Source organism: Girardinichthys multiradiatus, chromosome X (assembly GCF_021462225.1).
Source record: "Girardinichthys multiradiatus isolate DD_20200921_A chromosome X, DD_fGirMul_XY1, whole genome shotgun sequence".
Lineage (NCBI taxonomy): Eukaryota > Metazoa > Chordata > Actinopteri > Cyprinodontiformes > Goodeidae > Girardinichthys > Girardinichthys multiradiatus.
This window is the reverse complement of record NC_061817.1, coordinates 11,334,462-11,347,231: the sequence shown is the minus strand read 5'-3', so window position 1 is coordinate 11,347,231 and position 12,770 is coordinate 11,334,462. Positions and strand designations below refer to the sequence as shown.

General features: G+C 43.5%; 1 protein-coding gene across 1 annotated transcript; it reads right to left on the bottom strand.

Annotated features, from left to right (window-relative positions):
* Positions 1-8,802: 8,802 nt before the first annotated feature.
* Positions 8,803-12,225, bottom strand: LOC124862261 (nuclear factor interleukin-3-regulated protein-like). The gene is made up of 2 exons (XM_047356079.1): positions 12,060-12,225; positions 8,803-11,316 (listed from the first exon to the last, which is right to left on the bottom strand). The coding sequence occupies exon 2, from the start codon at positions 11,230-11,232 to the stop codon at positions 10,003-10,005; it is 1,230 nt and encodes a 409-aa protein (XP_047212035.1). The 5' UTR covers positions 11,233-11,316; positions 12,060-12,225; the 3' UTR covers positions 8,803-10,002.
* Positions 12,226-12,770: the final 545 nt, after the last annotated feature.

Below are 12,770 nucleotides of genomic sequence, written 5' to 3'. Positions count from 1 at the left end.
TTATGGAGTCAGCTGAGCAAATTCTTCTGCGGCTCCCCAAAGATTTTTGATGGGGTTGGGGTTTAGACTCTCTAGATGCTAATCCAAGTGTGAAAAGGATTTCTCATGGTTCTTTAACAACTCCTGCACAACTTTAGGCTGACGAGTCCTGGCATTCATTTTGGAATATGCCCATCAGGGAAGAAGAAATCCACAGATGGAATAACCTGGTCATTCAGTATATTTAGGTAGTCGGTTGACCTCATTCGTTGGGCACATAACATTGATGAACCAAGACCCGGCCAACTGCAGCAACCCCAGATCACAGCACTGCCCCCACAGGCTTTAATGGTAAGCACCAGGGATGATGGGTGCATGCCTTCATGCGCATCTCCCCTCAGCGTTATGGCCCCATCTCTCTGGTAGAGGGTAAATCTGGACTCATCAGATCACGTCGCCTTCTTCCATTGCTCCAGAGTTCAATCTTTATACTTCCTATAGCAAACTGAAGCATTTTATTCCCTGATTAGCCTCCCTTATTAGTGGTTTTCTTAAGGTCCCGACCCCATTGTGCTGGGTGAAATACACTTAGACCTTTTTAACATGGCCGTGAGTTCTGCTGTCAGTTATTTTGGAAAAATAATCACTATCAGCACAAGCCAAAATAATGACTCAAAAAGGGAAGGACACACCTCTAACACTCAACAAACAAGACATGCTGTATATATGATGATGATGATAAGCACTAGAGGAAATAGAAGCGGCGCACGTAAAACATGATGTTTCTTAAAATATACTCATTATCATAAAATTAGACAAGGTAAAGAGGTTTTCCAGTCTCCCAGACAGTTTGGTTTATTCATAACAAACCTTAAGTGTTACATAGTGGAACATCAGGATGTACACTGTATTGCGTCTGCTAAAAGCAGGTTTCTTTTAGATTGCTTCATTTACAGTTTTATACAAAGTAGACCAAAACCATTTTTTGGTTTTATGTTCCTCTTTCGGTGTATGTGCTAATTGGTCTGTTATTTCTCTGAAATTTGGAACAAATTTTGGTCACTCATATTTTAACTGGATAAAAAGAAACAATCTTGACAAACTGCCTAAAAAATCTATTTATCTTTGTTGTGGGCTTGATTTGAAAACTTTCTTACTGTTACTGGCAGTGTTGCTGAATTAACTTAATTTGCCCTGACTATTTAGTGGAACTTATGAGGTCACATACCACAAAAATTGAGGCAAAAAATAATCTAGATTTATTCTTTACAAATTGATAAAAAAAAGGACTGTTGTCTGAGTGCCAAAAAGAAGTCCAACAGATTTAGCTACACAAGTGGAAAATTATGGCTGATGCTATAATGCTCTGCTGACCCCCTTTTTTCCTTCAGAACTGCCTTAATCCTTTGTGGCATAGATTTAACAAGGTACTGGAAACATTCCTCAGAGAGTTTGGTCCATATTGACATGATAGCATCACACAGATGCTGCAGATTTTTCGGCTGCACATCCATGATGCGAATCTCCCGTTCCACCACATCCCAAAGGTGCTCTATTGGATTGAGATCTGGTGACTGTGGAGGCCATTTGAGTACAGTGAACTCATTGTCATGTTCAAGAAACGAGTCTGAGATGATTCGTGCTTTATGACATGGCGCGTTATCCTGCTGGAAGAAACCAACAGAAGATGGGTACACTGTGGTCATAAAGGGATGGACATGGTCAGCACCAATACTCAGGTAGGCTGTGGCATTGACATGATGCTCAATTGGTACTAAGAGGCCCAAAGTGTGCCAAGAAAATATCCCCCACACCATTACACCACCACCACCAGCCTGAACCGTTGATACAAGGCTGGATGGATCCATGCTTTCATGTCCCAAATTCTGACCCTACCATCTGAATGTTGCAGCAGAAATCAAGACTCATCAGACCAGGCAACGTTTTTCCAATCTTCTATTGTCCAATTTTGGTGAGCCTGTGCAACTGTAGCCTCAGTTTCCTGTTCTTAGCTGACAGGAGTGGCACCTGGTGTGGTCTTCTGCTGCTGTAGCCCATCCGCCTCAAGGTTTGACGTGTTGTGCGTTCAGAGATGTTCTTCTGCACACCTTGGTTGTAACGAGTGGTTATTTGAGTTACTGTTGCCTTTCTATCAGCTCGAACCAGTCTGGTCATTCTCCTCTGACCTCTGACATCAACAAGGCATTTGCAACCACAGAACTGCCGCTCACTGGATATTTTCTATTTTTCGGGCCATTCTTTGTAAACCCTAGAAATGGTAGTGTGTGAAAATCCCAGTAGATCAGCAGTTTCTGAAATACTCAGACCAGCCCGTCTGCCTCTTAAATCGCCTTTATTCCCCGTTCTGATGCTCAGTTTGAACTGCAGCAGATCATCTTGACCATGTCTACATGCCTAAATGCACTGAGTTGCTGCCATGTGATTGGCTGATTAGACATTTGCGCTAACGAGCAATTGGATATATATATGTATATGTGTATGTGTATATATGCAGTTTGAAGCTCAATTTCAAGATCGCTGATTCGCTGATTTCGCTGTCAATCAAAAAGGGATTCAGCCTCAGACAGATCATCCAGAAGCTGAGCGTCCGGGCCAGCCGAGGCCAGCCCACTGCCTCATAGACTCTCAGAGACGCTGAGCGTCCGATAGGCGGGACAAAGCTCAGCATTTTTGCTTCGCTATTGAACTCACCGTTTAAAGCACTGTGAAGCTACGGGAATGAGTGAGAGGAAAGCCGCGTCGTTACCAGTGATAAGAAGCAGATTCTGAACAAAAGTTGCGCGCGTTGTAGTGCATATTTAGTCAATGACATGTATACACAACAGTATATATTCAATATACGACATCTGTGTATCTGTTAAAACCTGTATTCAAACACCTGTGGGTGTAAGTGTGAAGTTGCTTGTGTATATAAGGTTTCTCCATAAAAAAATGCTATAGAGAGTGTCAAAATAAGGTGAGATCATTCCATGTAATCCATGCAACATTTAGTAACTGCTCACGGTTACAATAAATATCCTTATATCCTTATGTGTAATCCATGCAATAATTATTAAAACACACAGTTGAAGCAGTAGGGAGTGAAACAAGCATGTTCTGATATTCTGGAGCTGAGATACTGGAGAGGCCTGTGTGGAGCCACATATTATCTGCCACATGTTATCTGTCTTATCTTTTGCAAAAATATAAACAAGTACATCCAAAGAAATGATGTATGATGATTTTATATTTGTTCACACGTATTGAGTAAAATTAGTAGTCTTTGATTAACAAGTTAAAAGATGCATGATTGAAAGGTGGTTAAGAACTGAGAATTAGAGGAAAAACATTAAGGTTTGACATTCTCAATCAGCTATATATGAGAGAAATATAACATTAATCATTTGTAAAGCATGAATAAAAAGAGTGAAGTGATGGTTTTGCAACTGTGTTTTAAAGTAAATGCTGAAAGCTGAAGAATGGAAAGTATAATACTGTGTAAAGTTTGAAACTGAGCAGATTAGGGAAAAATTGGAGGATGACTAGGAGTGACGAGAGCCAGCTGCATGCTAACGGGAGGAAGGGAGGATGCGACTACAGACCAGCGTGGCTATTATTGGCATCTCCAAGGCTGAGAAGCAGAATCAGTAGGTCACAATGACCATGACTAAAGTATTGAGCAATAATCAAGAAGCTGAGCTGAATAGGTTGCGCAATAACTAAGAAGCCTAATAAGGGCCTGACTGGTGAAAGCATCAAGCGCTATAAAAACAATGCTGAGAGCAGAAATGGGGTTGTTTCCTCGCAGAAGACCAGCGAACAAGTTCGGACGGAGAAAAGAAGCTTGGATGGAAAAGGAACAGAGACACAGCCCCACTGATCGACTGCATTAAAAAGAGGATCAACCCGTGGGCCCAGAAAGGACTGTGCCTCAGAATTAAGAATCTGATTTCATCTAAAGCCTTTTTATTCAGACAACAGAAGTGAACTTGATCGGTGAACAGCTGATTGCTCTAGGTTTCAGGCTTCTGGAAGTCCTGAATCAACCTCATTTATGTCTCCGGGTTTCCTTCAACTCTTCAGCCTCTGGAAACTACTGTCTTCTGAGACAAATAACAACAAAGATCCTGTTTAACCATCAAAGCCTGGAGCATCAGTGCCTGCCACTTAAAGGAAGAAAACTGAAGATTGAGTCGTATTCCATTCAAGAAACCACTCGTTGTTACCAGAAGAATTTTTCTCCATCATGTGCATGGATGAGCCTCCGTCTTCAAAGCCTCTCCAAACTCACTAGTTTCAGCATCAGGAAAAGACAAGTTGAGTTGATTGATTCATTTCTATTATTGAAATTATTTTGTGTTGCCGAATTTAAGCTGTTACCGACCCCTGCAAAAGCGTTACTAATTAAAGAAAGCATATAAAATTCTAGTTAAATTGTGGACATTCAATTATTTGAGTCACCGTATTGTTGGTTTTTCATTGGTGGTAAAAAGTCTTGTTGCCTGGTTCTAAGATATTTTAGGAGGTTTTTATAGGTTGCCTTAGTCAAGTTTGTTAAAACAGCGCCCTTGGGGCTAGTGCTGAGCTACTAAAATCAACCTAGCCCATATACCAAGAGCCAGTTGTAAATTAGGGAATGAGCAGCCGTGAACAAAAGTGACTGTCGCAGGTGTGGATGACTGCGATAGGCTACACGGTCGCCCGGACCTCCAGTTGAAGAAGGGCGAGACTTTTGGATGAAGGCTGTCAGAAGCTAGGCAAGTCATTTCCCGACACCAGCTTAAACAGAACTTTCAGTAAACCTGCTTAGTAAGATCTTTCAAGTTTAGGGAAGTCCGGACCCGTTAGATGGAGAGCTGGATTGAGCAATCCCTTTAGACATGGGGAAGTAGGAGGGAGGGGTTAGATCATCGGACAACGAAAAGAGTGTGAGAAGCCACAGACCTGCCCCCCTGGACCTGCGACAGACATGGAGGAGATCTGAGCCACACATATATGACGCCCCCCAGAGCCCAGGAACCCTGGGACGACCACTGCCAGGGCTACCACAACCCCCCAGAGAAGAGGAGAGGAGAGCCCCAGGGAAACCAACCAGCAGCCACAGTGCAGAAGCCCCAGGCAGCTGCAGCAACGAGCCCACAGGATCCACCAGCAGCTGTCTATGCTAGAGCAGATCCAGCCATGGACTGAGAGACCCGAGACCCCAGGACACGTAACCCCCCAAGCAGAGGCCCGACAGAGCCAGGGGGCCGAGGCCCTGGCAAGCAGCCACCAGGAGTGAGATGGCACACACCAAAGCACCCAGCCCTGGACACCAAAAACCATCAATACACTAGCGGGCAGAGACACCAGCCACCGGCAGGGAGTGTGGTGGGGAGGAAATAGGCCCCACATTTAATCGGAGGCCTAAGCTGATCCAGTAGAGGGAGCAGCCCAAAATCCAACCTAACAAAAAAACAGACACACAAATTCACAATCACACGTTCCCACCCTCATACATACACATAAAAACACTCTCACCCACACGCCCAACGTAAAGAAACACAACAATGGGCATTGTACACTCATTCATACTCCCCATACATACACTATACTCCCAGGTCCAGGTACCGATACCCAAGAGGGGCAACCAGCCCCCAGACCCAGGAGGTAGTCCCCTTGATTCCAGGGTGGCTACAGGCAAGCCGCCCCAGCACCAGCCCAGACCAGTGCCGGCACCACCTGAGCCTGAATGACCCTGGCCCAGAGCCCGCACCCCCGCCCTGACCCCAGCCCCCAACGACCCCCATCTCCATCTGTACCTGGTACAAAAACAAGCCTGCCAACCAGAGCCGCTCCAGGACAAAGCAATCCCAACCCCCCAATGAATTCCGATCTCAACCCCATGAGCCCCCCACCCCTGACGAACCCCAACATGAATTTCCCCACAGGGCCACCCCCAACCAGGAAACATATATTGAACACTGAGCCCAAATGCCATGAATCCCCTCCCCACAGAGGCACACCACCACAAACAAGCTCCATCCCTGAAAAGCCGGTGAAGACACATCCACAAAGCGCACCCTTCCCTCCACCGGACAGTGCGCTCCGAGGGCAAGGCAAGGTACCCCCGTTTGCCGAATTCCAACAAAGGAGGGAGGTACAGGCACATCCACCGGGCCCAAGGCTAAGGACAGGCACCGGGCCCCGAGAACCAACCAAAAACCGGGACCAACATCCCAGCCCCCCAGAAACGCCGAAACCCTCAAACCCCGATCACCAGCCCCAACACTCAGTCCCCCATCCGAAGATGCCACCGACCCGCAACAATGTCATGACCTGTATATATTTTTTGGGGAGACATTATGATGATGAAAAAATAGTTTTGTAAGGAAAATATGGGTTAGATATTTTCATCACGTTATTTACCAATAGCATATGCATACTTTTGCAAGATACTATTGTAAAACCAGCTCCAAATTTAGTAAAATCGAATCAGGCCCAGTAGAACTGTGTTTCACGTTGGTGGTGCTGGAATGAGCTAACACAAAGATCAGGGGAGGTTTTAGGAAATATTACTCCTCTGTGTTTAAACAATATTCTCTGGGTAGGCTTTTTAGTAGTTATCCCTCACAGTGGCACAAAGGGGATTGAATCAGAGAAAGTCCCATGCTGTACATTTGTTACCCCTCCACGAGGAAGACTTTCTCTGATTCAATCTGGTCATTGACTGTTCAGGATCTTCAAGCTGCTGCCACATAACCACAGGAAGTGAAGAAGCATAGCAGTTTTAAATTTCCAACAATGATTTATTGGTGATCCATTTTGGGTTCTTGTTGAAGGAACAATGTCAGTAGCTATTTCCATGCATCCCACATCAGACAGCGGCTAGGTGAAGGATGTATAATAAACTGTTTTAATACCTGCATTAATAGCGGTGATAAAAGTGCATCTTAATTTAGATCTAAAACCTGTTCATAATACATTTTTGACAAAACATTTGAGTGATTCATTTGAGTTATTTGTGTAATTGCTTTGATATTTACATATTCTTTAGATTTTAGTACTTTTACTGTTTATATCCTAAACGAGTTACGTTTGTTTTCATGTCCAAGGTGGGTTTTACATTTTAAATGCCTGACAATTAAATGGGTAACCCCATATATTAGAATTAAATATTGATTCCCATTCCTTTGCACCTCTTTGTCTTGTTGTGTATGAGGGGTTGGCAGAAAGCGAAAAAGGAGAGCACCTATTGGCTGTGAATTACACCCCCCCCCCCCCCCCCCCACCCCACCCCTCTCACCCCCCGGAGAAATACACGCTCTGTCTCTCCTCCTCTGCATCATTAGCTATCCATCCTTATCCTCACCCAAACCCGACGATTTCCCCCACCTTCTAGCTATGTCTGCAAGCGTTCCCATGGCAACTGTCGCACTGCCTGCCTAGCAACAAGCTTTCCTTTCATTGGGAAGAAAAATGAGGGGGGAACAGAATAAGCATAAGAGGGGGATGTGGGGGTTGCAGTTTTTTCTTTTTTTTTTTTGCTTTGGGTGTGTGAGGATGGTAGTGTAACAGCAGCATGTTGCAGTGGACCTACAGAATTACTCCCTTCTCTCTACTCTGCACCTGCAGCACCTACAGCCTTTCTCGGTTTTCTCTGAGTAAAATTCTACTCGGCTTTGACAAAGAAGTGAAAGAAAAAAACTGTTTTGAACTAATTTAACTTTACATTACATTATTTTTGCCCCACCCTTCAAAACCTCTGATAGAGCTCTTTTTCTATCACTTCACCAATAATGATTCGTATCAAACTAAATGAATTGTTGCAAAATGTATCAAAACAATGTTAAAAACATCTGTGATCCCAGTTTGTTTATTGCACAGAATATTCTGCATTTTTCCACAAGTTCCAACCTATTTATAGAACAGGTTGGAACTACATGTACTTTGTGTATATGTATAGGTGCATTTATCACGATGATAAGGTGAAGTGAGGTGAAATGATATTTTTGTACATTTTAAATCTAAAATACACTAAATAGTTGTTTTGCTACTCAGAAGAAGCACTGTGGCCATGCTGCCATCTGCTGATGGCCTTGTAGAGACATTTTCCTCTTCACCTTTGAGGTTAGGTATGTAATCTGGAATTGCTTGTTTAAGAGTCAGTGTTGTAAAAACCATGCAGGATTATGCAAAAATATTAGTTTTAAAATCTTTCCCAGAAGTCATTATTCAGACCGATTTATTCCAAGTCCGAACAAATGCTGCTCCAGCTAGTATGAATAAATCTCTTATGTTCTGAAGGTCTGTAATAGGACAGTTGAGTAAGAGCAGACACTCATTTTGTCTCTGTCTGGTTGGCAATCAGCCTGTTTCGTCTTATGCAGAGACTATAATAGAAACTTGCCAAGTGTGCAACCTCTCCTCACTGCCTGTGCTCGTCAGCACTTGTCAGCTAAATCTTTACATTTCTCCGAAGAACACCTCATCAAAGACAACTGTCCTTGTCAAAAATCAAAGCCTTATTTGAAAATGTCCCTCCATCACTTTTCTTTACCTGGTTAATCCTTTCAGGGTCGCTGATGCCTATCTGAAGGGGTCACTGTGGAAAGAGGTCAGGTACAACTTGGACAGGCAACCCAGGGGACAAATAACCATGCATGACCACACGCACCTACTGACACTTCTACCCAAGCATGCACAGGCAAAATCTCCAAACTACATGAAAGCCTGTTATGGCAGAAAGACACATCCATTCTGAAAACATGATCTTGTAATGCAACTCATAGAACCTTCAACCTGGCATAGTACTTGAGATTAATGAAACATCATGACACCGAATATGTCAAATGTATTTATTGTTTTTAAATATGAAAATGCACAGAAACACAGTCTGGACTGAATTATTGTCACTTCAGATCAAACAGTAACAAAGGAATGAGTTCCAAAAACTAGTCACAAACAAAACTGTACAAGTTGCGGTGTTTGTCCTAAAGCAAATTTATGAATGCTAAAAACATCTGATTCAAAACATTTCAGCGAGCCTTCAGGTTCTGTGAGTGATGTTTTGTTATACCCGTTAGTGATTAAATCTCTGGGTGTATTCACCTTTTGTGTCTGATTGTATTTATAGGCTTTAATTAGACAAATCTCAGCAGTGGAAACCTGTGTGATAAATAAAACCCACCTTAAATACTTCATCTAATCTGGCGGTGTCAGGTGATAATGTCATGTAGTCCGTTTTGTGAGGTGTGTGTTCTTTGTTGTCACAGTGTATAGAATACACAGTATTTTACTTTTTATACATATACACAAAGGACTCTTATTTATGAGCAACAGAGATAGGAGGTGAGGTCACAGCAAGTTGTTGTTAAACAGCAGATAATATGAGTGTTTAAAGACAATATATTCAGCTCCGGGTCAGTTCACCACTTCACCAATTTGTACCCATATTTAGTTTCCACATGTTGCCGTCCTACTACCATTTCCTGCCCATAAAAAAAAATTGATACACAGGTCATTAAAAAAAAAGAGGATCGGTTTTTTTGCAGTTTCATTTTTAATGAATTATGTAAATAGTCAGAAAAATGCTACAATTGCCCATCTAATCTACTTTATTTAACTGTATATTCTTTTCTGATCTCTGGTAACAGTTTAGGACCTCTGATCTAACCAAACAACTTCCTGCTGGTAGATAGTATTTATTTGAGTCACATAACCATGTTTTCCTTTAATAAAAAGTTGAAAATGAAACATTACTTTTAATTGCCAGGTTTTAAATCAGGTGCAAAACATTCACTAGGTGGGTACAAATGAATGTATGGAACCTGGTTTTTTAAGGTATCAAATTACCAAAAATTCAATGGTACGAAATGGCAAAGGGGCCAAATGACCAGCGCTGAGTACATTAGAAAACAACATGCAACTACTTAAACATGAAAGTCCTTCTGAATACAAGGACAAGCCTGTATTGCTGTTTTTCTGTGCTAAATGACTTTAAAAATCCAGCCATCAGCACAAATTGACTATCACCCTTGGTCATCAGTTGATTTTGGACATGAGCTGTTCTGTGAAAAGCTTCTTCAGCTGAGCCACCTCTTCAGAGAGAGAGCTGAGCTGAGACTTCAGGTAAGTGTTCTCATGCTGATACTGGACTTCACTTTGGCCAGGCGTGGGAGGAGACTGGACGTTACAGCCAGCATTAGAAGCACCATAATGAGGAGTCTGACTCTCCCTCCTACATGCCTCGCCGTCCAGTTGCTGAACCCAGGAGCCGGCAGATTGCCCTGCTCCTGCTTCACCTCCACTCAGTCCTTTACTGGCCTCCTGAGGACCTTCCCGTCTTGCAGTGGAGATAGGGGGGCTGCGTCTGGCGCTGGTATTATCGCACCCAACATCAATGCCCTCGCCGCTTCCAGGTGTCTTGAAACGTAGCTTGTGAGGAAGGTTTTTTATCACTTCCACTTGGTCCTGCTTCTCAACACTGACTGCTGCAGGGTGGTGGACATCAGCAGGTGAGTGCTGGAGGTCATAGCCTAACTCTTCCACTCTGTGCGGTGAAAATTTCCCATGGTCACCAAAGCGGTCTTCAAAAAAGATGGGGCTGCCTACACTGGACCCACCTGGTGTAGAAAACCCAGAATCCTCTGATAGGTTACCTGCCTCCCTAGAGCCCCTGGTGCTTGACTGCCCTAAGTGGTTGTTGGGATGTGGTGCTGGGGAGGTTTGAGGCCCTGCATCGCCTCTGTGCGAATAATATTGAGGAGTCAGGTTTTGAACATTGTGCTGAGAAGCTCCAGCAAGTGGTAGAATTTGTGTGTTGGAAGGATCTTTAATCAAACCGAAGCGGAATTTCAGAGCCAGCAGTTCCGCCCTAAGCCGGGCATTCTCCTCCAGCAGAGCGAGAACCCGGCTCTCCAGGACCATGTCGTTCACTCGCCGCTTCTCCCGAGAACGTTTGGCTGCCTCATTGTTCTTCCTCCTTTTGTCCCAGTAGCTGTCGTCCTTTTTGTCCTGAGGGATGAACTCGCGCTTGCGTCGGGCAGTGGCAGCAGGGCTCTCTTTACGTTTAATGGCTGAGGTGCGACCCAGCAGAGAGCGAGCCAGCAGGTTGCTGGAGGTCAGTATGGATACAGCCTCATCTGTAAAGGACAAAGGACCATCAGCTTCACTAGAAGCTGCTACACCAGGTGAATCCATGGCATGGAGAACAGATAACTCCTGCTGGCCCCTCATACCCTGAGACTCATCCTCAAACATCATGCCAAGCATTGACTGGGAGGACAGTTGAGGGCTGACTTGAGCTTACTAAACTCTCAAGAACTCTTATAGCTGAGAATACTGCAGCACTGCCACCTAGTGGTAAAAGAACAGAAGGATTATAGTCGTTATGCAAGAGTCGTTACAACACAATATTATGTAATCATATCACATCTCTTGAATAAAATTGGAGCAACATGTACCACCTCTTGACAAACGTCATTATCTGTTCAATATTAGACAAAAGGCGAAACGCTCAGAGGTAATCTTCCCGAAAAGACTTCAAGCACTCTTTAGGGGGAATACAGAAACCCTTATTTCAATCTAATTAAAATTTTATCCTGATTCTAAGTTTCTAATCTGATTTTTACTTGGGTAAAAATCTCGCAAGAATTGTAGACCTTTATTATTTTGAGACTGAGCGTAAAAGGTTATTGTTATCTTTAACGAGCCGGAATCACGTAATTGCTGAACTGTTTCGGGTCGGGCTGTGCTCTGCATGCCTCACCAACACTGACCCACATGTCCTAATAAAAGGAACATACCGATCTCATGTCGGTCACTTTTAACTCTACCTGAGCTGACCTGCTTCTGTTTTCACAGATCATCGCTGAAATCTGATAGATTTTATCCACTGGGTCGCGACTGTTTACTGGTAACAGAAATAATCAAATGAACGCGTTTCATCTTTTAGAAACAGCACAGAGAAAATAACGTAAAGCCGTTTACGTAATGTTAATCGATCATCAGCTTGAAAGTGAAGATTTTGAATGTAACAAGATGCCTGATCACAATGTGTATTTCATTAATTTAAAATATGAAAATGAAGTTCATCCTACCTCAGTTATGTTCAGTACTTTCCGAATAATTTCCTCTTTAATAATATCTTCGTCCCACTCAGAAAGAAGCTGCTGCCATGCCTCCCTCTCCGGTTAAATAGAGCAGAATCACTCAGCGCAGTTACTTAATATTATTATTCATTGGCGGGGAGCGCCTCCACTCTGCTCCACTTGGAATGCCGCAGCTCCTATTTGTAACGACGAGTTCAGCTCAGGTCAGTTCCTATCCTCGCCCTGAGTGTGTGTGTGTGTGTGTGTGTGTGTTTGTGTGTGTGTGTTTGTGTTTCTGAGACCGCCTCCATCCTAGACCCCCTTTCGTTTTCATAACCAGACATAATTCTGAACAGTTTGATCTATCTTTTCTGTAAGCTAGGGAAATGTCTGGCAGCTTTCATTCAGCCTGCTAATTGGCAGCATGCAGCAACAGATGGTAGAGGAGCAGCACAGTGCAGTGGTGGTTTTAAATATGGGTAACATTCTATCAGGGGTTGGCACAAGCATGTAAACAATTTTTCATCTGTTGCGCAGGAATTGCTTTTAAATTGCTTTTTATATGTTCAATAAATGGGGATTGGGCTCCCTTATGGGTGGCAAACGGTTAAAGCTGTAAAAGTTTGTTCCGCACCTGTGGAACAAATCAGAGCGGGGCCGGGGGTGGGGCAAATGACCGGGCCTTTTAATAAAGCTCCTCATAACATAATTTTACAACAT